Genomic DNA, 27,177 nt, shown 5'->3' on the forward strand with positions numbered 1-27,177 from the left:
CACTAGACCATTCAGGTATGACCTAAATCAAATCCCTTATGATTATACAGTGGAAGTGAGAAATAGATTTAAGGGCCTAGATCTGATAGATAGAGTGCCTGATGAACTATGGAATGAGGTTCATGACATTGTACAGGAGACAGGGATTAAGACCATCCCCATGGAAAAGTAATGCAAAAAGGCAAAATGGCTGTCTGCGGAGTCTTACAAATAGCTGTGAAAAGAAGAGAAGCGAAAAGCAAAGGAGAAAAGGAAAGATTTAAGCATCTGAATGCAGAGTTTCAAAGAATAGCAAGGAGAGATAAGAAAGCCTTCTTCAGCGATCAATGCAAAGAAATAGAGGAAAACAACAGAATGGGAAAGACTAGAGATCTCTTCAAGAAAATTAGAGATACCAAGGGAACATTTCATGCAAAGATGGGCTCGATAAAGGACAGAAATGGTATGGACCTAATAGAATCAGAAGATATCAAGAAGAGGTGGCAAGAATACAGAGAAGAACTGTACAAAATAATACAGTTATTATAAGACCCAGATAATCACAATGGTGTGATCACTGACCTAGAACCAGACATCCTGGAATGTGAAGTCAAATGGGCCTTAGAAAGCATCACTACGAACAAAGCTAGTGGAGGTGATGGAATTCCAGTTGAGCTATTTCAAATCCTGAAAGATGATGATCCTGAAAGTGCTGCACTCAATATGCCAGCAAATTAGGAAAACTCAGCAATGGCCACAGGACTGGAAAAGGTCAGTTTTCATTCTGATCCCAAACAAAGGCAATGCCAAAGAATGCTCAAACTACCACACAAATGTAGTCATTTCACATGCTAGTAAAGTAATGCTCAAAATTCTCCAAGCCAGGCTTTAGCAATATGTGAACCGTGAACTTCCTGATGTTCAAGCTGGTTTTAGAAAAGGCAGAGGAACCAGAGATCAAATTGCCAACATCTGCTGGATCATCGAAAAAGAAGAGAGTTCCAGAAAAACATCTATTTCTGCTTTATTGACTATGCCAAAGCCTTGGACTGTGTGGATCACAATAAACTGTGGAAAATTCTGACAGTGATGGGAATACCAGACCACCTGACCTGCCTCTTGAGAAATCTGTATGCAGGTCAGGAAGCAACAGTTAGAACTCGACACGGAACAACAGACTGGTTCCAAATAGGAAAAGGAGTACGTCAAGGTTGTATATTGTCACCCTGCTTATTTAACTTATATGCAGAGTACATCATGAGAAACGCTGGGCTGGAAGAAGCACAAGCTGGAACCAAGATCACCAGGAGAAATATCGATAACCTCAGATATGCAGATGACACCACCCTTATGGCAGAAAGTGAAGAGGAACTAAAAAGCCCCTTGATGAAAGTGAAAGTGGAGAGTGAAAAAGTTGGCTTAAAGCTCAACATTCAGAAAACGAAGATCATGACATCTGGTCCCATCACTTCATGGGAAATAGATGGGGAAACAGTGGAAACAGTGTCAGACTTTATTTTGGGGGGCTCCAAAATCACTGCAGATGGGGATTGCAGCCATGAAATTAAAAGAAGCTTACTCCTTGGAAGGAAAGTTATGACCAACCTAGATAACATATTCAAAAGCAGAAACATTACTTTGCCAACAAAGGTCCATCTAGTCAAGGCTATGGTTTTTCCAGTGGTCATGTATGGATGTGAGAGTTGGACTGTGAAGAAGGCTGAGTGCGGAGGAATTGATGCTTTTGAACTGTGGTGTTGGAGAAGACTCTTGAGAGTCCCTTGGATTGCAAAGAGATCCAACCAGTCTATTCTGAAGGAGATCAGCCCTGGGATTTCCTTGGAAGGAATGATGCTAAAGCTGAAACTCCAGTACTTTGGCCACCTCATGAGAAGAGTTGACTCATTGGGAAAGACTCTGATGCTGGGAGGGATTGGGGGCAGGAGGAGAAGGGGACGACAGAGGATGAGATGGCTGGATGGCATCACTGACTCGATGGACGTGAGTCTGAGTGAACTCCGGGAGTTGGTAATGGACAGGGAAGCCTGGCGTGCTGCGATTCATGGGGTCGCAAAAACTCGGACATGACTGAGCGACTGAACTGACTAACTGACTGAAAGGAAAGAAGGCTATTTCTCCCTGAACGAGTAGCCTGGTTCTCATCATCCTTCGCTCTCAGAGGGAGAAAGAGACAGAAGAACAGACATGCCCAGTGGAATCAACTGCCTGAATGAATGACTGAAACTCACTAGATTCTGTGACATAAGCTTCCAGTGAGAGACAATACCATCACTGAATCTCCTTCCTCCAGCTCAGGAACTCTGAACAGAAAAGTGTTGAACAGTTTAAGTAAAAGTGTTGAATAATAAAAACGTTCTTGACACATATCCCATTGGATGGGTACATTTGAAGTTATTGGGAAACAGGTAAAATTAGTAATTTAAACTGATGACATTTTCTTTGATCATATTGTGAATACATAAATGAAAATCAAAAAAGGAAGTAAAAGTGTATTAAAACAATTAGAAAATGAAAATTACCATGTTCCCTATTTAATGGCCTCACTTAGAAAGCATGGCATCAGAGAACCTACCTCAAGGTTCTACCAGACGCCAGCAGACACCGCTCAGCCAGGCCAGCAGCTGCTTTGTCTTTCCCATGGCCTTCATGCTCTCTCTACTGATGGCCCTGGTGCTGGTCAGCTATGGCCCGGGAGGATCCCTGGGCTGTGACCTGTCTCAGAACCACGTGCTGGTTGGCAGGCAGAACCTCAGGCTCCTGGGCCAAATGAGGAGACTCTCCCCTCGCTTCTGTCTGCCGGACAGAAAAGATTTCGCTTTCCCCCAGGAGATGGTGGAGGGCGGCCAGCTCCAGGAGTCCCAGGCCATCTCTGTGCTCCACGAGATGCTCCAGCAGACCTTCAACCTCTTCCACACAGAGCGCTCCTCTGCTGCCTGGGACACCACCCTCCTGGAGCAGCTCCGCACTGGACTCCATCAGCAGCTCGATGACCTGGACGCCTGCCTGGGGCAGGTGATGGGAGAGGAAGACTCTGCCCTGGGAAGGATGGGCCCCACACTGGATGTGAAGAAGTACTTCCACGGAATCCATGTCTACCTGAAAGAGAAGGAATACAGCAACTGTGCCTGGGAAATTGTCAGACTGGAAATCATGAGATTCTTCTCTTCATCAGCCAACTTGCAAGAAAGGTTAAGAATGATGGATGGAGACCTGAACTCACCTTGACACGACTCTCACTGACTAAGACACCACATCACCCTCATATACTCCTCTGAAGTCATTTCAGAAGACTCTGATTTCTGCTTTAGCCATAATGTTTCCAGAATTCAATCAATAGTACTTTCTCAGTAGCAAAAAGCAAGTAGATATAAAAAGTATTCAACTGCACGGGGATCAGTCCATAAGGGATGACTGCCATGATGTTATTTATGTTTATTTATGTATTTATTTTCTTTTATCTCATCATATTTATATTTTCATGTAAAAATGTTTGTCTGCATTATAATAAAATTTAGAAAATATGTTCATTTCCTTAATCTTCTAATTTGTTTTATTTATTAATTTCTTATGAAAGTAAATTTCTTTTTTCATTATGAAGAACTAAAGACTTATTTTGTCTACAGAAACCTATCGTGGAATAGCATTTGTCCATTTATACTACAGAATAGTCGTATCACTTTTCAGGAAATGATTGCCAAAAGGTAGAATTCCTGGAATTCCCTGGCAGTCCAGTGGGTAAGACTCCATGCTTCCAGTGTGAGAAGCTCAGGTACCATGGATACCTGGTCAAGGAACTAAGATCCTGCAAGCTGTGGAGTGCAGCCCATCCACTCAAAAAAAAAACAACAAACACAGGTAGAAAGGAGTCTCTGAAACGGTGGTAAATGATTAGTCCTCAAGTCACAAGTATCACTAGTTTATACCCAATCAACAGAGAATGGCTGGTGTCAGTATGTGGGGGGAGGACTCCCCTCCTCCAGGGAAGCTGCGAACATGTGGTGCTGAGTGGATGATCCTGACTTCACTCTTCCTCCCACCTTCTCCTCAGTCCTGCTTTACTGAACAATCCACTCCCTTACACTATATCTTCACTGCCTCCAACACAGAAGCTCTGTTCTGTGATGGTTTCTAGCTTCAAAGTTTCTCTGAGTGGAAATCTCTAGAAAAGTGTGCAAGTGAAAGGAGAGTTCTAGAAGTTTCAAAAACTTTGAATTGCAGCTCTGCTATTTAACAGCAGTGTGACCCTGCAAAATATCACAAACACTAAGCATATGGATATGGCAACCCACTCCAATATTCTTTCTTGAAAATCCCATGGACAGAGGAGACTGGTGGGCTACAGTCCATGGATCACAGGAGTTGGACATGACTGAACCAACTTAGCATGCATGCATTATATCTTGATCTTCTTCTCAAGTATAGGGAAAATAACAGTAGTTTTTCATGGGACTACTGTTTGGATCAATGACTCCATATTAAAAGAAGCATAAAAGTGTGCTTGGTCAAATAATCAGGACAGGGCAAGTCCCAGAGTAGCTGCCCACAGGGAGCAGGCAGGACAGCTGGCCTGAGGCAGGGACTGAAAGGCTACACTGGAAAGATGTGAGGTCTTTGGTAAAAATATTTAACTTGGGTGCTAGTTTCACAGTATATTCAGTGTGTGAACTCTCCTGTGCTCAAGGCTGAAGACAATTCCAATTTCTGTGTTTCAGACTTCTAGAAGTATTCTTAGGAAGTCACAGAAATTCTTTGAGAAAGAAGGATTAGTAGAAAATGCTTTCATCTACTATAAAAATGAATAATAGGGAAATCATAGAGATCTCATATGAATGCAGAAAATCACACACATTACTCATTAATAATGTTTCTTGCTTCTTTAGTATGAGTACAACTCTACTACTTCTTGAAGACATTTCTAAACTTACCTTCTCAACTCGCTGTTGGGTTTCAGTCTTTCAGCAGCAAAGCAGAGGCAGGAAGAAAAGAGCAAGGGCCATGCAGGGTGAGGCTCTGCTCTCCAGCCCTGGGCCGTCCTGGGTTTGATCCCAGTTGTTTTCCGTGAAGACTTCAGTCCCTAAGTGCCGGCAGTGTCACCTCCTAGAGCCGGTCCTTCTCAGAAACTAGTGCCTTTAGAGGAGAGACTGCTACAATGCATGCAGGTGTCTTATACCCAAGCGAGAGTCTTTCCCTGAACAAGGGGCCATGAAGTCAATTTTATTGGTCAAAACACATAAACCTTAAACATGCATACTGCCAACTGTCCATGATAACAGTGGCTACATTAATCCATATTCAAGACTATATAAGCTCTTATATGTTCTCACTCATTGACCAAAACAGGATCTTATCATCCTTTTCAATTTTGCCAATTTGACTGGTGACACTTAGCATCTAGCAGCAACCATTAATTTTCCGTTTCCTAACTGATGGCGGTTGTCATCAGTCATACTCCAGCCTTCTAGTCCACCTCTTGGAATTGGTTCGGGAGAACTCTGAAAGAAAAACAATCTGCAGGCAAAGGAGAAATGTACTGAAAACAACTGGAGCCCCAGCATCACAGTGTAGAGCTGAGAAGAGCTGTGGACTTGAGACTTCAGTTTTTAGACCAGTGCACTAGAGCAGGTGACAGCCTTTCCCATCACATCCACTGGAAATGCAGGTTTCTTCTGTGAATTTCTGATCCATGCACAATGCACCCACTGCTCTTGCATTGTCACTTTACCCATGTAAAGGAGTTCATGATTCATTTTTGTTCAAACTCCGTGATCTCCAGCTAGAAGACACACAGATTGCAAGGTCCTCAACCAGATCCCAGGCCCCACACTCGCACTGCACTCCTGCCATTTGGCTGGATCCAGGCTGAGTCTCATGTGTGACAAAGACACTTGTGGTTTCCTGTGTTCAGGGCCCAGAACTGTCTTCCGTTCAAACTCATGAACTAGGTCATGACCTGCTCTAGTTTTCAGGCCTTTAAAAATCTGTCTTGATGGTGATGCCTTTCGAAGATGCATGCTGGAATCATATACCCAACTGCCTATTTCACAGTTGGTACCTACTGAGCACCCAGTATGCTGAAATCAAAAGCATTTTGACTGCACGTTTTTAAGCAATTTATCCATATGATTTGACATTTTGAAAAAGTTAATGAAACTCTACAGTGAAAAACTGACTACATAAAAAAATGAATGTTTAATAGATAATCCTTGGTTAAAAGAGGAAAAAGGAATTTTTAAGTTGAGATTGGTTATTTAAGGTACTTATTGGGTCATAATTTGTCAAATATGGCATTCCCTCCGTGAAGAGAGATATATACAAAGTAGCAATTTTGAAAACATTACTGATGATTTTGCTTCCATTAACGCCAGAAACTTAAAAGTACTGTTGTGGCATAAGAAAATATTTCAACTTGATGTGAGTTTAACACATATATTTTAAAAGATTTTTCAGACAATTAACATTACAGGAGAAATTTACCTTTTATATTAATATTGAATGAAATAATTTTCTCTTTCCCCTGGGGCTCCTTTAAGTCCCAGTCTTGTCCCCAAGTCTTCCTTCCCACTGGAGGGTCGCAATATCGAGTAGATTTCTGTCCGGATTGTAGATGCCTTTCCCGTTGTCCCTGAATTAGCCCTTTTCCCCAGAAACAGTCCTGAATCTGAAAACATACCACAACATGCTCTGATTTTCTGCCATCTGCTGCTGCTGCTAAGTCGCTTCAGTCCTGTCCGACTCTTCGCGATCCATGGACTGCAGCCTACCAGGCTCCCTCGTCCATGGGATTTTCCAGGCAAGAATACTGGAGTGAGTTGCCATTGGATTTCCAGCCATCAATCGCAGCATAAATGCGCACCGGTGTTAAATCGCTCTGGGTAAAGTCTCCTCCCAGGAAGGGGAGGGTGGATACAAGGGCTGGTGCAGAAATTAAAGGCTCTAGGAGAAGCAGCGGCAAAGCTCCCCTGGGTAGTCCGGCCCGAAAAAGAAGTTTCCTTTCTGCTCGCGCGGCCCCACACGCTCCCTGGGCCCCGGTGGCGCCTTGCCCGGGTCGCGGCTCCTGCCGAGGGCGACCACCGAGTTCTCCCCGTGGATCCGCCGCCCGAGTTGGCGGCTCTGTACCTGGAGGCGGATCCAGCTGGGTTTGCGGCGCCGGTCTTTCAGTTACTGAGAGATCGGGCGCCCCCTCCCGGCCGTTGGGGCTCAGCAAAAGGAGCTCAGAGGGCTGCTTAGCTTAGTGCAGGACCTGAGCTGTTTCACTGAGGCCCAGGGGAAGTGCTGCGTTTCCGGACTCCTGTTTCCCTGCTGATGGCCATGGGGACGTTCTGCTCCATTCCTCACAATTCACCCGTTAGCATACGTCGTCTTCTATTCTTCCAGTCATTTCCCATATTCGAGTAATTTGGTAGCATTAAGTATGCTTTACCTATATCCACAAGTAGCATCAGCTTGGGGTTTTCTACAGAGGAGTCACTGAAATGTTTGTAATCCAATCTGAGCAGGGGTCATAACTCTCAAGGATCTTGTCCATCATGTATCTCAATTTTATGGTGAGGATCACTTAACAAAGTATGAGTCATCTTGGACAGTTAAATACGATTATTTTAGAATTATTTTAGAATTATTAATTTTGTCAAGCACAGTTAGACTCTCAGTACTAACTGCTGCTGCTACGTCACTTCAATTGTGTCCGACTCTTTGCGACCCCATAGACAGCAGCCTACCAGGCTCCTCTGTCCCTGAGATTCTCCAGGCAAGAATACTGGAGTGGGTTGCCATTTCCTTCTCCATTTCCTTCTCAGTAATAACTACCACTTGATAATTTCATTTTGCTTCTTATACAAAATAATCAGGATACTTTGTAAGTCACTCAACTTATTGAGAATTTGGAGGGAGACGTTAATGGAAATAAGAGATTTGTAACATCGAGGTATGAAACAACAAAGGGACATCTTGTGTTAGAAGTAAAAGAGGGAAATAAGCGAGAGTTCAGTACATGCAGTGTGCTTAGGTGTTTATGCTGTGGACAGGGAGTTTGGAATCTGACATATTAGGTTTTGAAATCTGGATTTACAAATTCATTATTAGATTATTTCATTCAAATAAAGTCTTAGCAGGGGGCTCTTGGAAAGGAGAACATTAACTCAGTTTCACTATGTTGGAAGGATTAATTGAGTCCCTTCAGAGGCTAAGGAATTTGTCGCTGTTGTCACTGTCATTTGATGAACACTGATAGTCTGTGGAATTTGTCTGGTGAAAGTGTTAGTCGCTCAGTCGAGTCCGACTCTCTGTGACCCCATGAACTGTAGCCTGTCAGGCTCCTCTGCCCATGGAATTCTCCAAGCAAGAATACTGGAGTGGGTTACCATTTCCTTCTCCAGGGGATCTTCCTGACTCAGGGATTGAACCTTGGTCTCCTGCATTGCAGGTGGATTCTTTACCACCTGAGCCACCAGGGAAGCCTGGTAAGTCCTTGGTAATTAGGTTCACAGTATAACATTTATAATATTTAATGAGTAAACAATTCAGGATGGATGTGCCATAAAAAGTGAGGGTAGCATCAGGGAATGTGTTCTTTCTCCTCAAATAAATATCAAGAATGAAAGAGATCCTAATGAATCCTTGCCATAAACACAATACCGTGGTATCTTCTTATTACCATGCTATAGACTGAATGTGTGTGTGTTCCCCAAATTCATATATTGAAACCCTACCCCTCGAGACTCCTTGATGGTCCAGTGGCCAGGACTCCATGCTCCCATAGCAGGGAGCCTGAGTTGGATCTCTGGTCAGGGAAGTAGATCCTGCATGTGGCAAGCAAGATTTCCCATGGCCCAAGTAAAGATCCCGCATGAAGCAAGGAAGATCCAAGATCCAGCATGATTCAACTAAGACCTGGCCCAGCCAAATAAGTACATAAAATAAATATTTTTTTTTTTTTTTTTTTTGCATTTTCTTTTTTTTTTTTTTTTTTTTTTTTTTTTAATTTTATTTTATTTTTAAACTTTACATAACTGTATTAGATTTGCCAAATATCAAAATGAATCCGCCACAGGTATACATGTGTTCCCCATCCTGAACCCTCCTCCCTCCTCCCTCCCCATTCCATCCCTCTGGGTCGTCCCAGTGCACCAGCCCCAAGCATCCAGTATCGTGCATCGAACCTGGACTGGCAACTCATTTCATACATGATATTTACATGTTTCAATGCCATTCTCCCAAATCTTCCCACCCTCTCCCTCTCCCACAGAGTCCATAAGACTGTTCTATACATCAGTGTCTCTTTTGCTGTCTCGTACACAGGGTTATTGTTACCATCTTTCTAAATTCCATATATATGCGTTAGTATACTGTATTGGTGTTTTTCTTTCTGGCTTACTTTAAAATTCTTAAAAAACCTGTAGAAACCCAACCCATCAATGTGATCATATCACAAACTGGAATATTAGGGAGATCATTAGGGTTAGCAATCAATAAAATTCAGCTATTACTTTTAATATCATAATTTTACTATTACCGGGATTAAGATCGGGATCTTTTGGAATCATTTCATTCCTGTCATTCTAGTTTTTTCAAAGCATCTTCTCATTACCCAAGTGGATTTATTAACTACACAGATGCTAGGCAACGCTGGTCTCCTAAACCCTGCCAGAAAGGGTTTGTGTTCTAGCAACTGGGGTTCTGATTGCCCGTCTCTCTTCTGTCTCCGCTTATACTGATCACATGTGTATTAAAGGAAAGGAAAATCAGCTAGCTGGTCTTACAAAGCTGAAGGCAGTCAACTGACCCAGGACTTGGCCTTCATTGAGCTTCTGTAAGAAGCAGCCCTGTCCCAGTCTTTGTGTTGTGCATACTGGCCTCATCCTTCCCCTCTGCCACAGCCACTCCCCAGCTGTGCTGCACTACAGTTTGCTAACTCAGAATAATACATCATTACATCAGGGGAAAACCACTTCCCTTCTTTCATACTCAGGACATTGAGACTTACTCTTGTTTTCTTCCTGCCCACAAAACAACTGTGGAATTTTACTTTCTAGGAAAGTTGCAAAGAGAAACAAAAACAAATCCAACGTCTTGAAAGTGAAAGAGATGCAGCCTCTCTGGCTCTCTTTACTTCCCTTTCTTGTTCTCATCTCATCATGAAATACAACCAGAGCAGAGGGAGGAATACCAACATTGTCCAATAAGTCACTAAGTATATATAAAAGTTTAAATGAAAAATTACACTCAAGTAAAGGACAGAAGGCTATTTCTCCTGGTCTAGTACCCCGGGTCTCAACGCCCTGCAATCTCAGAGGAGACAGAAACAGAGGAACAGAGATGCCCAGTAGAATCAACTGCCTGAATCAATGACTGAAACTCATTAGATTCTGTGACATAAGCTTCCAATAAGAGACAATACCATCACTGAATCTCCTTCCTCCAGCTCACAAACTCTGAGCAGAACAAGTGTTGAAGAGTTTAAGTAAAAGAGTTCAATGATAAAACCTATACTTGGCAAAGTAAATATTATTTATCTACTAAAAGGAAAATAATTGCAGTTGGAAACTCCTCCACCAACTTGCACAAACACACTTTTGCTCTCAGCATCTGAGCACTGCTGACACTTTAGACACCTGGGGAAACGGGTCAGGAGAAGAAGAGGTCACCACTGAGAACTAGGGTCCTTCACACAAAAACTCCAGGGGAGAGGTTGCGGTTTCGGGGAGACAATTTATTTTCCCAACAAATCAATAAGCCATCCACAGAAAGGAGATTTTCGAGTCCTCAGGATGTGCTGAGCCTGTCCTCAGGGAGGGAGTCCAGCAGGTGAGCAAGGGGACTCAGTCACTCCAGAGGACAGGGGGTGGCTCCATGTGATCTCTCTCTTCTGAGTGAGGTGCTGCTGGGAAAATACAATTATCCTGGATTTACAGTCTCCTCACCCATGTTCCCTGAGAAGAACCAGTATTCTGGTGGGGGTATTGGCCCAGTCTGTGGAGGATGACAGGTCTCCAGTAAGAAAATGGTGGAAAGAAAGAGTGATGTTTGTAATGGTCCTGCCCTCATGGTTCCCTGAAGGGCAGGGATCTGCAGGAATGTGTTCTAGAAGGACAAGAAATGTGGGAGGAGTTCAAGGACTGATGATAATCAGCCTCTTGTCTAAATCAAACACTAAAGAAAACTCATCATTTGTTTCCAAGAGCTTAACTCCCAGGATGATCTGGTAAACCCCTTATAAATATGGAAACCATAGAGCGGACAGAGCCTGGCTTCCAATGGAACCAAAGAGGGAAAAATGGAGCCTAAGAGCAAGCCAAAAATGTGCTCATGGATAAGAGGAGAGAAACACTTATGCATGAGAGATAAAGGGCAATAAACATGTGTAATTACAAATGTCCATCAATTCTGACTTAAGAGAAAGACCTTTCTCATTTGATTGAAAAATATCCATTTGGATGGGCACATCTGAAGTCACTAGGAAAAGGCAAAATTAATAGTCTAGAAGGAAGAAAATTTCGTTGACTGCATTGAGAATACGTAACAGAAAACCAAAAAAGAAAGTAAAAGTGCATAGAAATGATTAGAAAATGAAAACTACCATGTTCCCTATTTAATGGCCTTGCTTAGAAAGCATGGCATCAGAGAACCTACCTCAAGGTTCCACCAGACGCCATCTCAGCAAGCCCAGCAGCAGCCTCATCTTCCCCATGGCCTTCCTGCTCTCTCTACTGATGGCCCTGGTGCTGGTCAGCTATGGCCCGGGAGGATCCCTGTGCTGTGACTTGTCTCAGAACCACGTGCTGATTGGCAGGGAGAACCTCAGGCTCCTGGGCCAAATGAGGAGACTTTCCCCTCGCTTCTGTCTGCAGGACAGAAAAGACTTCGCTTTCCCTCAGGAGATGGTGGAGGGTGGCCAGCTCCAGGAGGCCCAGGCCATCTCTGTGCTCCACGAGATGCTCCAGCAGACCTTCAACCTCTTCCACACAGAGCGCTCCTCTGCTGCCTGGGACACCACCCTCCTGGAGCAGCTCCGCACTGGACTCCATCAGCAGCTCGATGACCTGGACGCCTGCCTGGGGCAGGTGATGGGAGAGGAAGACTCTGCCCTGGGAAGGACGGGCCCCACACTGGCCGTGAAGAGGTATTTCCAGGGCATCCATGTCTACCTGAAAGAGAACCAATACAGCAATTGTGCCTGGGAAATCGTCAGAGTGGAGATCATGAGATCCTTCTCTTCATCAACCAACTTGCAAGAAAGGTTAAGAATGATGGATGGAGACCTGAGCTCACCTTGACATGACTCTCAATGACTAATATTCCACATCACCCCTGCACACTCTGGTGTTGTCATTTCAGAAGACTCTGGTTTCTTCTTTAGCCACCAGATTTGTTGAATTAACTCAGCCAATACATGTCTGTAGTAATAAGCAAGTACACATAAAAGTAATCAAGTGCAGGGGTATCAATCCATAAGCAATGACTGCCCTGATGTTATTTATTTATTCTTTATTTAGTTAATGTAATATTTTATCTCATCATATTTATATTTTCATATAAAAGATGTGTATGTTTACATTGTAGTAACACTTAGAAAATATATTTCCATATTTCATTAAAATTGTTATGTGGTTTATTTATTAAATAGTTATCAAGATAAATTTCTTGAGGTTTTCTTTTGAAAACCTAAATCCTTATTTTGTCTACATATACCTATCACAAAATAGTATTAGTTCATTTTATACTGTGGAACAGTTCTATCATTTTCTAGGAAATGTTTGTCAGAAGGTGGAATTCTGAGAGTTTTCTGTGGGTGCCATTGTTAGGACTCTGTTTTTCCTTCATGGAGCCTTGGTTGAGGAACTAAGATCCTCTAAGCTGTGGAGGGTGACAAAAACAAAAAAGTTAGAAAGGAAATTATGAAATTGCAGAAAGTGATTAGTCTTGATGTCATAGGAATAACTAACATACGTGTGGCTGAGATTTGAACAGGGGGTTAATTGCTGGAAATAGGTATGTTGTCTGTCTTTGAATAGTATCATTTTCTAAGAAAGATTTTAAAAATCAATACATCAATCTGCTGCACAGAAAACATTGTTATTGAGGTATATCCAATTTCCCACAGTAACAAGTGGGATCATTTATAAAAACTGATTAACAAAGATCCCACCAATTTATATATTTCATTCAGCATATTTCAACTTTTATTATTTTAAGAATTTCCTATAATCTGTACTTTTCAAGTCAAAGTCTTTCTTTTCATTTTAAACTCCCCTCCCCCACACACATCCTCCATCAGGACCTTCTAACTGAGAGTCCCTTAAATGGGGAGGAATTGACTCCCCAGAGCAGGAGCATGTCTCCATTTCCTATTCACACCCAGCATCCTTCAAAATGGTAGGATACTACTGGTCCTCAGAGTTATCTATAAAAGTGTAAGTGTAATGAATATTAATAATACTATTGATAAGCTTAAAAGAATTTTACCAGTTAAACTGTTTGAAAATGACAATCTTGCTACATTTTTTGTTTTTATTTTTTGTGGGTTACTCTTGTCCTCTCAGGTGACCAGTATATTTGTTATCTGGGCATCTCTTTAGTTTTCCCTCAAGTTCCTGCATCATTTAGTCCAGTTGATTTTTCTGTCCTATGCTACAGTTTTCTCAGCTTTAAAATAAGGATATGAGAGTGGATATATGTGTACTTATTGCTGGTTTACGTTGTTGTACAGCAGAAACCAGCACAACATTGTAAAGCAATTATTCTCCAATTAAAATCAAAATAGGGATAATGAGGTTATTTTACTCCTTTCAATATACCATCTCATGTTCTGTACTCTATATGATATTAATATAACAACTAACAAAATTATCTTAAACAAGTAGATTATATAAAGCATCAAGAACACATTAAACAGCTGTGAGAGTTGTTACTATGACAGGTGTGTATTAAGCTTTTGCCATTATTTCATGTCTACCCTAAAGATGATTAGACCATATCTGTGACTTGCTCAACTCAATTTTTAATGCAAAAATTCTACCTCTGCAAATTAGAATGTTAGTCATGTATGGATGTGAGAGTTGGACTGTGAAGAAAGCTGAGCACCGAAGAATTGATGCTTTTGAACTGTGGTCTTAGAGAAGACTCTTGAGAGTCCCTTGGACTGCAAGGAGATCCAACCAGTCCATTCTAAAGGAGATCAGTCCTGGGTGTTCTTTGGAAAGAATGATGCTAAAGCTGAAACTCCAGTACTTTTGCCACCTGATGCGAAGAGTTGACTCATTGGGAAAGACTCTGATGCTGGGAGGGACTGGGGGCAGGAGGCAAAGAGGACGACAGAGGATGAGATGGCTGGATGGCATCACCGACTCAACAGATGTGGGTTTGGGTGAACTCTGGGAGTTGGCAATGAACAGGGAGGCCTGGCGTGTTGTAATTCATGGGGTCGCAAAGGGTCGGACACGACTGAGCAACTGACTGAACTGAACTGAACTGAATCTTTGCTAGTATTGTACAAAAAATATCTACACATTTTGAAATTTTACTAGCAAATAAAATAATCACATGACTGTACCAAGCACACCGAGATATTTAGTGGGCATCAAGTCAACATGCAATCAGGGCATATAAGATGCTTATTAGTTAGGAAATGGTATATTAAGTGAAAATATATATTATGCTGAAATAAAAACATCTTGATTATGAATTTTAAAGCAACTTACCTATGCAAAATGACCTTTTAAAAGAGTTAATAAAACTATGTATATTTTTTACATATACATATACGTATTTTTCTCCAATGCAAAACTATGTATAAATTTGAAAGCTTAACATAAGATCCTTAGATAAAGGAAATGAGAAGAAAAAAAGATTTTGAAAATTGAGATTAATTATTTAAGGTAGCTACTGGGTCATAAGTTTCTCAAATATGGCTTTCCCTCAATTGAACTGAGATGAAAAAGAAGTAATTTTGAAAACTTTACAGATGTTTTGCTTCCAATAAAGCCAGGAACTTAAAGTTTTGTTTGGGCATAAGGAATATTTAGACTTGATGTGAGTTTTAGACTTCTTTGTACATTTTAAAATATTTCCAACTACTTGAACGTTGCAGGAGAAATGAACCATTTATATTAAATAAAATCATTTTCCCTTTCCCCAGGGGCTCTTGTAAGTCTCAGTCTTGTCCTCAAGTCTTTCCAATGCATGGTCCCAATATCTAGATTACTGTCCAGAATGTAGATGCCTTTCCCCTCTCCCGAAATTAGTCTTTTTCCCCAGAAATAACCCAGAATCTGAACACATGCCACAACATGCTCAGATTTCCAGCCATCAGTTGCAGCATAAACGGGCACCAGTGTAAACCGCTCTGGCTAAAATCTCTTCCCAGGAAGGGGAGGATGGAAGCAGGGCAGGTGCAGAAATCAAGTTCTGAGCAAAACCCCTGCAAAGCTCCCGTGGGCAGTCTGTTCCCAAAATGAAGGTTCCTCACTGCTCCTGGGACCCCACGCGCTTCCTGGGCCCCAGAAGCACCTAGCTCAGCTGGAGGCTCCTGCCTACAGGGACTCCCCAGTTCTCCCGGTGGATGTGGCACTGGAGTTCGAGGCGCTGGACCTGGACAGGTCTACTGGGAGAGCAAGGACAGTTGCTCTGTTACAGGGAGTTCTGTGGTGGCCTCCCGGTTGCTGGGGTGCAGGAAAGGCAGATTTGAGCATCTTGTTGAGCTGGAGCCGTGGGACTGAATTTCACTGAAGTGCTGATTTGGGGGGATTCCTGGTCTCTTGGAGGGTGGCAATGGTGATGATCACCATTCTCCAGGGCTGGACAACATCACCTCCGTGTCATCAGGGAAGGGGTTGGCATCTGGTGAGCTTGGTGATGCTGCAGATGTTGGGCTGTGCCAGCCTTTATCAAGCCATTCCCAGCCCCTTCCCACAAATAAGATCTTTAAATAGGTCAGAATTGTCACTTTCTGCACTTTTCCCAATTTTGTCTCCACTGAAAACCTTTTCCCTTCTATTCTGGGTATCAGAGAATGTCACAGCTTCGATGCTTCTTTTGTGTTATTACACTGGAAATGAAATATGCTCATGGAAACGTCTCAATCCAAAAGGAGATATTCATCTATATGAGTCAACTCAGCTTGAAAGAAAAACCTGAGGCTCAATCTCTCTTCTTTAGTCTAAAAGAGAACTTAGAGGTGTGACTCCATAGTCTATTGTGACAGTTTTTAAATTGCACCAATTTTTAAATTGCCACATCTCTCTGCAATTCCTTTTTAATGGTCTAATACATAAGGTTTGAATTCTTCAGTTATTTACAGGGCTATTGCTCCTGTGTTCTGGTGGTCTACAGATAATAGTGGCATAATAACGAACATGGGTTAATTCATAGAGATCTCTTCATTCTCTCACCAAACTGTGCTGACCACATACACATATGTGACAATGTGCTTGTTGATGTGGATTCCAGGAGCGTCAGGAGGGGATCATGACTGCTCTCCTGGGAGCAGGGGAGAAGACTTTGGAGGCAGGACGAGGAGGAAGGAGGCAGCATGTGCTCAGAGCAGCTGAGGGCCAGTACTCAGAGCTGATGAAGAGGAGGGACTGGGAGCAGCAGGAAGCTCTACTCTCACACAATCTGGGGCTCCTGAGTGTAGCCGGCACCAGACTTTCATTTCGTCTTCTAAAACATCAAGACAACTTTAGTAGCAGTCACAGAGGACATCCTTTAATTCAAATAATTCAAAGTTTGCAAATTAGCCTGAAAATGTGGAACTTAGTGAATGATAGCTGTCTTTCATATCAGTATAACCAATAGTAACCTCTTTACTCCACCCTCAGTCCAACCAAGAGAACTTTGAGTGCAAGTTCCTTAACACAGTCAAGGGTCTGCATGTTGAATCCCTAAGTCTTCATTCTAGGAGAGGGAATGCCCGCAGGACTATTCCCTCTATGCCCTCTATGCCCAAATTTCCTCCCTTTTGGGCAGGGCCTTGTACATAATCGAGAGAAATCCTACAGCACTTGAAGTTCTTTGCTGAGGAAGAGATTCTAGGAAAGTTGTCCACTCTCCTAGAATTTCAATGTCTTGTTCCTGGTCAGGGAACTAGATCCTACAGGCCACAACCAAGACTTCCCATGCCACAAGTAAAGATCCTATCTGAGGCAAGGAATATGGAAAAGCCAGCATGCCGCAACCAAGACCTGGCACAGCCAAATAAATACATAAAATAAATGCATTTTAAATTATTAAAAAAAACAAAGAAACCCATCCCATCAATGTGATCATATCATATGGTGAGATATTAGGGAGATTAGGGTTAGCAACCAATAAAATTCAGTTATCATTTTTAAGAACATAATTATTTTTTACCAAGATTAAGATCAGGATCTTTGGAATCATTTCATTCCCTTTCATTCTAGTTTTTTCAAAGCAACTTCTCATTGCCCAGGTGGATTTGTCACAGATGCACAGCAAGGCTGGTCTCCTTGACCCTGTGAGAGAGGGTTAGCGTTCTAGCAACGGGGGTTCTGATTGCCTGATTCCCATGAGCTGGTGTGTGACTTCTTCCTTCTCCCCTTACACACCACATATGGATTAAAGGAAAGAAAAATCAGGTGGCTGGTCTTACAAAGCTGAGGGCAGTCCACGGTCTCAGGACCTGGCCTTCGTTGAGCTTCTCTCAGAAGCAGCCATGTCCCAGCCTTTCTGTTGTTCATATTGACCTGATCCTTCCCCTCTGCCACAGCCTAGGCCCCAGCTATGCGGCACTGAAGTTTGCTAACCCAGAATACATCACTGTGTCAGGGGAAGCCACTTCCTTTCTTTCATATTCATGACACTGAGACTTACCCTTGTTTTCTAGTTGCCCACAAAAATACTGTGGGATTTTACTTTCTAGTAAAATTGCAAAGAGAAACAAAAAAAAATCTAACCTCTTGAAAGTGATGCAGCTCCTCGGGCTTTCTTTTCTTCCCTTTCTTGTTCTCACCTCATCATAAATTACAACCAGAGAAGGATCAGTGACACCAATCTTGTCCAATAAGTCACTAAGTGAATCTAAAAAGTTTAAATGAAAAATTACACTCAAGTAAAGGAAAGAAGGCTATTTCTCCTGGTCTAGTACCCGGGTCTCACTGCCCTGCAATCTCAGAGGAGACAGAAACAGAGGAACAGAGATGCCGGGTGGAATCAACTGCCTGAACAAACTGTAACTCACTAGATTCTGTTACATATGCTTCCAACGAGAGACAACACCAGCACTGAATCTCCTTCCAGCAGCTCAGAAACTCTGAGCAGAACAAGTGTTGAACAGTTTAAGTAAAAGAGTTGAATAATAAAAACTATACTTGGCAAAGTAGATATTATTATCTACTAAAAGCAAAATGATTGCAGTTGGAAATTCCTTCACCAACTTACACAAACAAACTTTTGCTCTCAGCATCTGAGCACTGCTGATGTTTTGGACACCTGGGATCAGAAGAGGAGGTCACCACTGAGAACTAGAGTCCTTCACACAAACACTCCAGGGGAGAGATGAGGTTCAGGAACACAATTTTTTTTCCCAACAAATAAACAAGCCCTCCACAGAAGGAGATTTTGAGGCCACAGGATGTGGTGAGCCTGCCCACAGGGAGGGAGTCCAGCAGGTGAGGAAAGGACTCTGTCACTCCAGAGGACAGGGGGTGGCTCCATGTGATCTCTCCCTTCTGAGTGAGGTGCTGCTGGAAAATACAATTATCCTGGATGTAGCGTCTCCTCACCCATGTTCCCTGAGAAGAACCAGGATTCTCGTGGGGGTATTGGCCCAGTCTGTGGAGAACGACAGGTCTCCAGCAAGAAAATGGTGGAAAGAAAGGATGATGTCTGTAATGGCCCTGACCTTGTGGTTCCCTAAAACACAGCCACATGGACCTGCAGGAACGTGTTCTAGAAGGAAGAAAAACGTGGGGTAAGCTCATGGACTGATAATAATCAGCCTCTTCTCTAAATCAAACTCTAAAGAAAACCCATCTTGTTTCAAAGAGCTCAACTGTCACAGTGATATGGTAAATCCCTAAATAAATACAGAAACCATAGGGCTGAGGGAGCCTGGCTTCCTAGGTAAAGTGAGAGGGGAAAATGGAGCCTAACATGAGGGCTACAAATGTGTTCCTGGACAAGAGGAGAGGAACATTTATGCATGAGAGAAAGGGAGCAATAATGTGTGTAATTACAAATGTACTTCAATCCTAACATAAGATGAAGACCTTTCTCATTTGATGATGAATATCCATTTGGATAGCACATATGAAGTTACTGGGAAAAGGTAAAATTAATAGTTTATAAATTGATGACAATTTCTTTGACCATATTCAGAATACATAACAGAAAACCAAAATAGGAAGTAAAAGTGCATAGAAATGATTAGAAAATGAAAACTACCATGTTCCCTATTTAATGGCCTTGCTTAGAAAGCATGGCATCAGAGAACCTACCTAAGGTTCTACCAGACGCCATCTCAGCCAGGCCAGCAGCGGCCTCATCTTCCCCATGGCCTTCGTGCTCTCTCTACTGATGGCCCTGGTGCTGGTCAGCTACGGCCCGGGAGGTTCCCTGGGCTGTGACCTGTCTCGGAACCATGTGCTGGTTGGCAGGAAGAACCTCAGGCTCGTGGGCCAAATGAGGAGACTCTCCCCTCACTTCTGTCTGCAGGACAGAAAAGATTTCGCTTTGCCCCAGGAGATGGTGGAGGGCGGCCAGCTCCACGAGGCCCAGGCCTTCTCTGTGCTCCATGAGATGCTCCAGCAGACCTTCAACCTCTTCCACACAGAGCGCTCCTCTGCTGCCTGGGACACCACCCTCCTGGAGCAGCTCCGCACTGGACTCCATCAGCAGCTGGACGACCTGGACACCTGCCTGGGGCAGGTGATAGGAGAGGAAGACTCTGCCCTGGGAAGGATGGGCCCCACACTGGCCGTGAAGAGGTACTTCCAGGGCATCCATGTCTACCTGAAAGAGAAGGAATACAGCGACTGCGCCTGGGAAATAGTCAGAATGGAAATCATGAGATCTTTGTCTTCATCAACCAACTTGCAAGAAAGGTTAAGAATGACGGATGGAGACCAGAATTAACCTTGACATGACTCTCACTGACTAAGATGCCACATCATCCCTACACACTCAAGTGTAGTAATTTTGGAAGACTCTGGTTCTGCTTTAGCCACGGAAGTTATTGAATTAGGCCAGTGCATAGTAATACAGTATTAGTAAGCAAGTAGATATAAAAGTACCCAGCTGCAAGGGTATCAGTCTATAAGCAATGACTGCTTTGATGTTATTTATTTATATTTTATTTATTTAATGTATTATTTTATCTCAATATTTTATATTTTCATATAAAAGATGTGTACGCTTACATTGCATTAAAATATAGAAAATATATTCCCTTTTCTCTTTGATTAAATGTAATTTGTTTTATTTATTAAATACTTATCAAGGTAAACTTCTTGAGGTTTTTTTATTTTGAAAATCTAAATACTTATTTTGTTTATATATACCTATCACAAAACAGTAATTGTTCATTTTATACTGTGGTACAGTTCCATCACTTTCTAACAAATGTCTGTCAAAAAGTGGAATTCTTCAAGCTTTCTGGTGGCACAGTTTCTAGGACTTGAGTTTTCCCTCCAGGGAGCCTTGGTGGGGAACTAAGATCCTATAAGCTGTCGAGGGTGCCAAAAAGAAAACAGGTAGAAAGGAGATTATAAAATTGTAGAAAATGATTAATTTTGATGTCATAGGCATAACTAATCTATACCCATTCATAACAGAATGATGGATAGACATATCTGAGGGACGCAGTCACCTCCTGCTGGAAAGCTGATGACATATGGTGTTGACTGGCTGCTCCTGACTCCTATTACTCTGCCTCCCACCTTCTCCTCAGCACTGCCTTACTGAGCAATTCACTCCCTTCTACAATACCTTCACTACCTCTAACACAGGAGCTCTGTTCTGTGCTGGTTTCTTCTAGCTGCATAGTGTATTCAGGGTAGAAGCCACAGGAAGAGAGCCCAAGTGAAAGGAGAGTTCTAAAAATTCTAAAACCTCTGAATCCCAGTTCTGCTATTTACCAAGAGTGTGACCCTGAAAAATCTCACAAACACACCAGGTTAGTTTCCTCATCTTTAATATGGGGACAGTAAGAGTAGTTTTCACAGGATTACTGTTTGGATTCATTGAGTCCATATCACACAAGAGGCATCAAGTGCTCCTGGCAGAAATCATCAGGACTGTGAGAATCACGGAGTGGCTGCCCTCAGGGAGGAGACACGACAGCCGCCCTGAGACAGCGACTGGAGGGCAGCACTGGAAAGGTGCTGGCCCTTTTGCAAAGGTATTTTCTTTCAACTTCGGTGGTTTCATAGTGTTTTCAGTGTGAGTCTTTTCCTTTGCTGTACGCTGAAGAGAATTCCGATTTCTGGGTTTCATATCTCTAAAAAGCACTCCTATGAGTTTGTAACTATGGAATGAGGTTCATGACATTGTACAGGAGACAGGGATCAAGACCATCCCCATGGAAAAGAAATGCGAAAAAGCCAAATGGCTGTCTGGGGAGGCCTTATAAATAGCTGTGAAAAGAAGAGAAGCCAAAAGCAAAGGAGAAAAGAAAAGATATAAGCATCTGAATGCAGAGTTCCAAAGAAGAGCAAGGAGAGATAAGAAAGCCTTCCTCAGCAATCAATGCAAAGAAATAGAGGAAAACAACAGAATGGGAAAGACTAGAGATCTCTTCAAGAAAATTAGAGATACCAAGGGAACATTTCATGCAAAGATGGGCTCGATAAAGGATAGAAATGGTATGGACCTAACAGAAGCAGAAGATATTAAGAAGAGATGGCAAGAATACAGAGAAGAACTGTACAAAAAAGATCTTCATGACCCAGATAATCATGATGGTGTCATCACTGACCTAGAGCCAGACATCCTGGAATGTGAAGTCAAGTGGGCCTTGGAAAGCATCACTATGATCAAAGGTAGTGGAGGTGATGGAATTCCAGTTGAGCTATTTCAAATCCTGAAAGATGATGCTATGAAAGCGCTGCACTCAATATGCCAGCAAATTTGGAAAACTCAGCAGTGGCCACAGAACTGGAAAAGGTCAGTTTTCATTCCGATCCCAAAGAAAGGCAATGTCAAAGAAAGCTCAAACTACCGCAAAATTGCACTCATGTCAAAGGCTAGTAAAGTAATGCTCAAAATTCTCCAAACCAGGCTTCAGCAATATGTGAACCGTGAACTTCCAGATTTTCAAGCTGGTTTTAGAAAAGGCAAAGGAACCAGAGATTAAATTGCCAACATCCGCTGGATCATGGGAAAAGCAAGAGAGTTCCAGAAAAACATCTATTTCTGCTTTACTGACTATGCCAAAGCCTTGGACTGTGTGGATCACAATAAACTGTGGAAAATTCTGAAAGAGATGGGCATACCAGACCACCTGACCTGCCTCTTGAGAAATCTGTATGCAGGTCAGGAAGTAACAGTTAGAACTGGACATGGAACAACAGACTGGTTCCAAATAGGAAAAGGAGTACGTCAAGGCTGTATATTGTCACCCTGCTTATTTAACTTATATGCAGAGTATATCATGAGAAACGCTGGGGTGGAAGAAGCACAAGCTGGGATCAAGATTGCCGGGAGAAATATCAATAACCTCAGATATGCAGATGACACCACCCTTAGGGTAGAAAGTGAAGTGGAACTAAAGAGCCTCTTGATGAAAGTGAAAGAGGAGAGTGAAAAAGCTGGCTTAAAGCCCAACATTCAGAAAACTAAGATCATGGCATCTGGTCCCATCACTTCATGGGGAATAGATGGGGAAACTGGAAACAGTGTCAGACTTTATTTTTTGGGGCTCCAAAATCACTGCAGATGGGGATTGCAGCCATGAAATTAAAAGATGCTTACTCTTGGAAGGAAAGTAATGACCAACCTAGATAGCATATTCAAAAGCAGAGACATTACTTTGCCAACAAAAGTCCATCTAGTCAAGGCTATGGTTTTTCCAGTGGTCCTGTATGGATGTGAAAGTTGGACTGTGAAGAAAGCTGAGCGCTGAAGAATTGATGCTTTGGAGCTGTGGTGTGGGAGAAGGCTCTTGAGAGTCCCTTGGACTGCAAGGAGATCCAACCAGTCCATTCTGAAGGAGATCAGTCCTGAGTGTTCTTTGGAAGGAATGATGATAAAGCTGAAACTCTAATACTTTGGCCACCTCATGTGAAGAGTTGTCTCATTGGAAAAGACTCTGATTCTGGGAGGGATTGGAGGCAGGAGAAAAAGGGGATGACAGAGGATGAGATGGCTGGATGGTATCACCAACTCGATGGACAAGAGTTTGGATGAACTCCAGGAGCTGGTTATGGACAGGGATGCCTGGCGTGTTGCAATTCATGGGGTCACTAAGAGTCAAACATGACTGAGCAACTGAACTGAACTGAATGGAGAAACAGACATAGAGAATAAACTGATGGACATGGGGAGAGGGGACAGGGTGAGATGTATGGAGAGAGTAACAAGGAAACTTACATTACCATATGTAAATTAGATAGCCAAGGGGAATTTGCTGAATGGCTCATGAAACTCAAACAGGGGCTCTGTATCAACCTAGAGGGGTGGGATGGGGAGAAAGATGGGAGGGAGTTTCAAAAGGGAGCGGATATATGTATACCTATGTCTGATTAATGTTGAGGTTTGATAGAACACAACAAAATTCTATAAAGCAATTATCCTCAATAAAATAATAAATTTTAAAAAATCAGTAGCTTTCACATTTAAGTTATAGCTTAAAATTTTATGTGATTCTCAACTCTACATTGAATACAAAGAGTAATATTTACACTTCCTTTTTCTATGTACAGAGAAAAGATATCCATAGAGTACATAAAAACATACCCAGTATATCTGTGCTATCAAAATTTCACAATCAGGGCACCTAAAATATACCTAAAAAGGCTCTATGGTCAGAAGAAAGAAGGGCAACATGAAAAAAAAAATGATTGAGAAATGCTGCCTTACCCTATTTGGAGAGTGTAAAATGAAAACCAAAAACAAAAGTAGAAAGCAAGAGGGAACTTTCAGAAAATGGAAACCATGGGCTCCTACTTAAGACACAGGCCTGAAGGAAGGTCTTCAGAGAACAAAGAGCAAGTTCACAGAGTCACCCACCGCCCCAGGCCACAAGCATCTGCAAGGCCCCTGATGGCCCCAGCCTGGTCCTTACTCCCGGCCCTGCTGCTGCTCAGCTGCAATGCCATCTGCTCTCTGGGCTGCCATCTGCCTCACACCCACAACCTGGCCAACAGGAGGGTCCTGACACTCCTGCGACAACTGAGGAGGGTCTCCCCTTCCTCCTGCCTGCAGGACAGAAATGACTTCGCATTCCCCCAGGAGGCGCTGGGTGGCAGCCAGTTGCAGAAGGCTCAGGCCATCTCTGTGCTCCACGAGGTGACCCAGAACACCTTCCAGCTCTTCAGCACAGAGGGCTTGGCCACCACGTGGGACCAGAGCCTCCTGGACAAGCTCCGCGCGGCACTGGATCAGCAGCTCACTGACCTGCAAGCCTGTCTGAGGCAGGAGGAGGGGCTGCGAGGGGCTCCCCTGCTCAAGGAGGACGCCAGCCTGGCTGTGAGGAAATACTTCCACAGACTCACTCTCTATCTGCAAGAGAAGAGACACAGCCCTTGTGCCTGGGAGGTTGTCAGAGCACAAGTCATGAGAGCCTTCTCTTCCTCAACAAACTTGCAGGAGAGATTCAGGAGAAAGGACTGACACACACCTGGTTCAACATGGAAATGATTCTCATGGACCAACAGACCACACTTCCTCCTGCGCTGCCATGTGGAAGACTCATTTCTGCTGTCATCATGGCCTGAATTGATTCAATTTGTCGAATATTTCCTGGAATATTAAGTGACATTATGTTCTACTCTACAGGCACTTGGTCCTCACAGATGCTGAAGCTGATCTATCTACTTATTCACTACCTGGACCATTATTTATGTCTTTTAGTATTTATCTATTTATAAATATTTAAGTGATCTTATTGTTATAATATTATGTATGTGTATTTATGGGAAAATGTATATTTTGTATTTAGTTAGTTTGTGATTTTTTTTCACTCATTAAATTCTTACTGTAAAAAACTTACTTTGTTTTTTCCCTAAAACACCAAGCCTGAATGGCTGCTTGATTTAAAAAATGCATTTTGTAAGTCCTTGTCCCTTCTTTAGGATTTGGATGTTAGAAGTAAAAAATCACGAGCTCTACCTATGTTTTTTGTTGCTCTGAGGACCTCGAAGTGAACACAACTACTCCAATACGTTTTGTAACTCAGATTTTTTCAAAAGAAAAGTAACCTAAAAGCAATGATCATAAAAATCCATGCTTCAGGATTTGATGAGGGCTTGGGAAGGGCTTTCTGCCTCTTGTTGATTGTCCAAGTTGTTTCCCTGGAAGTGGTAGAGATGCTTGAAGAGATGGTGGTCAGTTGGCAAAAGGTCAGGTGAATATCTTACCTTTACACTCAAATATCACAGTCATTCACCTCCTCCCGGTGTAGGAATCCCCAGCATGCTCTCCTCATTCACTCTGCATGAAGGTGTCCTCTTCATTCATATAGCTGTTTCATTCTCCATTATGGTTTCTGGTTGTCATCTGGTTTCCTTTAAGACTGCAAAGCCACCAACTGAAAGCAGAACCTGAGTGAAACTTCTAGATTTGTCAGGCACTCCCCTATGAAATCACCTGCTCTGCCTGCCAAGCACTGCAGGTCCAGACTGCCCAGCCTCAAAGAGAAACATGGTAAATAGAGGGAACCCCGCACCACAGTGAACAATGGTGGAGACTCCAGGGGCTCCTCTGTGCCTCCACCTGGCTCTTCCACGTGCTGATTGCACTAGGAGGAGCTTTCCTGGGTCAGGAGTCTCACTTGCTCAAAAAGCCCAAAGCGCAGGAAACTTGGAGTTGAAAGTCAGCAGCAGTTTGAGAAATCTGAAGGAGAACAGAGAAGTGTAAAGTGTTCCCTGGAACAGCGGCAGGTCCTCAGGACATGGAACAACACAGATGAGCTGCACTGGGGCAAGAGGGCCACTCCTGTCACAGCTGCAGACACGTTTCCTCCTTAGGACCCAGCAAGGTACCTCAGAGCAGAGCAAGATGTACCTGGGGACAATGCAATCCAAGGAAGTTCTTAAATTCCTCCATAATGTCTTTGCATCTTTGAGAGACAAAATCAAACGAGCTTGAATAAAAGCCGCACAGGCAGGCCTTTAGAACATTCATTAACAGTGGGACAGAGCCATCCCCCCAGGACATATGTCAGTAATGTGCAGACTGGGAGATCGCAATTTCTCAAAGTAACAAAGATCTTTGTGGAAATTCGTGTATTTAATCTAGGCAATTTTGAAGGAGGACGTTGATGGATCAATCATCTTTCTCTTCTTCCCAGTTGGGACACATAGCACATATAGCTACATGTAAAGTCAGAGGGGCATTTTTTTATATAATTTAATTTATTTATTCATTTTTCACTGTACTGGGTCTTCATAGCTGCATGAACTTTTGCCCAAAGCTGGGCTTCTCTCTAGTGGTGGTGCACAGGCTTCTCATTGCAGTAGGTTCTCTCGTTGAGGAGCTTGGGCTCTAGGGCACTCGGGCTTTAGTGGTGGCGGTCCCGGGGTCTGGAGCACAGGCTCAATGGCTGTGGTGCACGGGCTTCACAGCCTCTAGACCACTTGTAGTCCTATGTGTCCCCTGCCTTGGCAGGCAGATTCCTTACCACTGAGGCACCAGGGGAGCTCCTCAGAGGACATTTAAAGTACATTGAGAGGTGTTAAAACCTTCTTGAGGATTAGGGTCCTAAAACAAGTAAAAAACATTCCTTTATTACTGGTAAAAGTATCAGTTTATTAACAAATTATTTTCTAAATAACTTTTCAATGTCAATTCTATACTATTACTTAATGATATTTAATAAGTTGATCTAGAAATTAAAAAAAAAGATAACTACATAAGGCATTGAGGCTTACTTCACAAGTCAAGCCAGTCTCTCCCTGCTAAGGAGAAAAATCTTCACTGCTTCTGTCTAGGAAGCACATATATTTTTCCCTCTTTGTCACACACAGGCCTCCTCAACAGCCACATCCTGAGCAGAAGCTGGAAAAC

The 27,177-nt window shown here is 42.8% G+C and overlaps 4 protein-coding genes across 4 annotated transcripts; all 4 read left to right on the forward strand.

The window, feature by feature from the left end:
* Positions 1-2,435: 2,435 nt before the first annotated feature.
* Positions 2,436-3,225, forward strand: LOC129651517 (interferon omega-1-like). The gene has a single exon (XM_055580208.1). It carries the CDS (start codon positions 2,554-2,556, stop codon positions 3,223-3,225), a length of 672 nt encoding a protein of 223 aa, XP_055436183.1. The 5' UTR covers positions 2,436-2,553.
* Positions 3,226-11,684: 8,459 nt separating this feature from the next.
* Positions 11,685-12,272, forward strand: LOC129651518 (interferon omega-1-like). Its single transcript, XM_055580209.1, has one exon. The coding sequence runs from the start codon at positions 11,685-11,687 to the stop codon at positions 12,270-12,272; it is 588 nt and encodes a 195-aa protein (XP_055436184.1).
* A 7,234-nt stretch (positions 12,273-19,506) lies between these two features.
* Positions 19,507-20,088, forward strand: LOC129651519 (interferon omega-1-like). The gene has a single exon (XM_055580210.1). It carries the CDS (start codon positions 19,507-19,509, stop codon positions 20,086-20,088), a length of 582 nt encoding a protein of 193 aa, XP_055436185.1.
* A 4,125-nt stretch (positions 20,089-24,213) lies between these two features.
* On the forward strand, positions 24,214-24,931 carry LOC129651521 (interferon alpha-H-like). Its single transcript, XM_055580211.1, has one exon. It carries the CDS (start codon positions 24,214-24,216, stop codon positions 24,781-24,783), a length of 570 nt encoding a protein of 189 aa, XP_055436186.1. The 3' UTR covers positions 24,784-24,931.
* Positions 24,932-27,177: the final 2,246 nt, after the last annotated feature.

The sequence above is a fragment of the Bubalus kerabau genome, chromosome 4 (assembly GCF_029407905.1).
Source record: "Bubalus kerabau isolate K-KA32 ecotype Philippines breed swamp buffalo chromosome 4, PCC_UOA_SB_1v2, whole genome shotgun sequence".
Classification (NCBI taxonomy): domain Eukaryota; kingdom Metazoa; phylum Chordata; class Mammalia; order Artiodactyla; family Bovidae; genus Bubalus; species Bubalus kerabau.

Excerpts from the sequence above, each read along its gene's own strand:
- LOC129651517 (XM_055580208.1), top strand. The coding sequence starts at position 2,554 with ATGGCATCAGAGAACCTACCTCAAGGTTCTACCAGACGCCAGCAGACA.
- LOC129651518 (XM_055580209.1), top strand. The coding sequence starts at position 11,685 with ATGGCCTTCCTGCTCTCTCTACTGATGGCCCTGGTGCTGGTCAGCTAT.
- LOC129651519 (XM_055580210.1), top strand. The coding sequence starts at position 19,507 with ATGGCCTTCGTGCTCTCTCTACTGATGGCCCTGGTGCTGGTCAGCTAC.
- LOC129651521 (XM_055580211.1), top strand. The coding sequence starts at position 24,214 with ATGGCCCCAGCCTGGTCCTTACTCCCGGCCCTGCTGCTGCTCAGCTGC.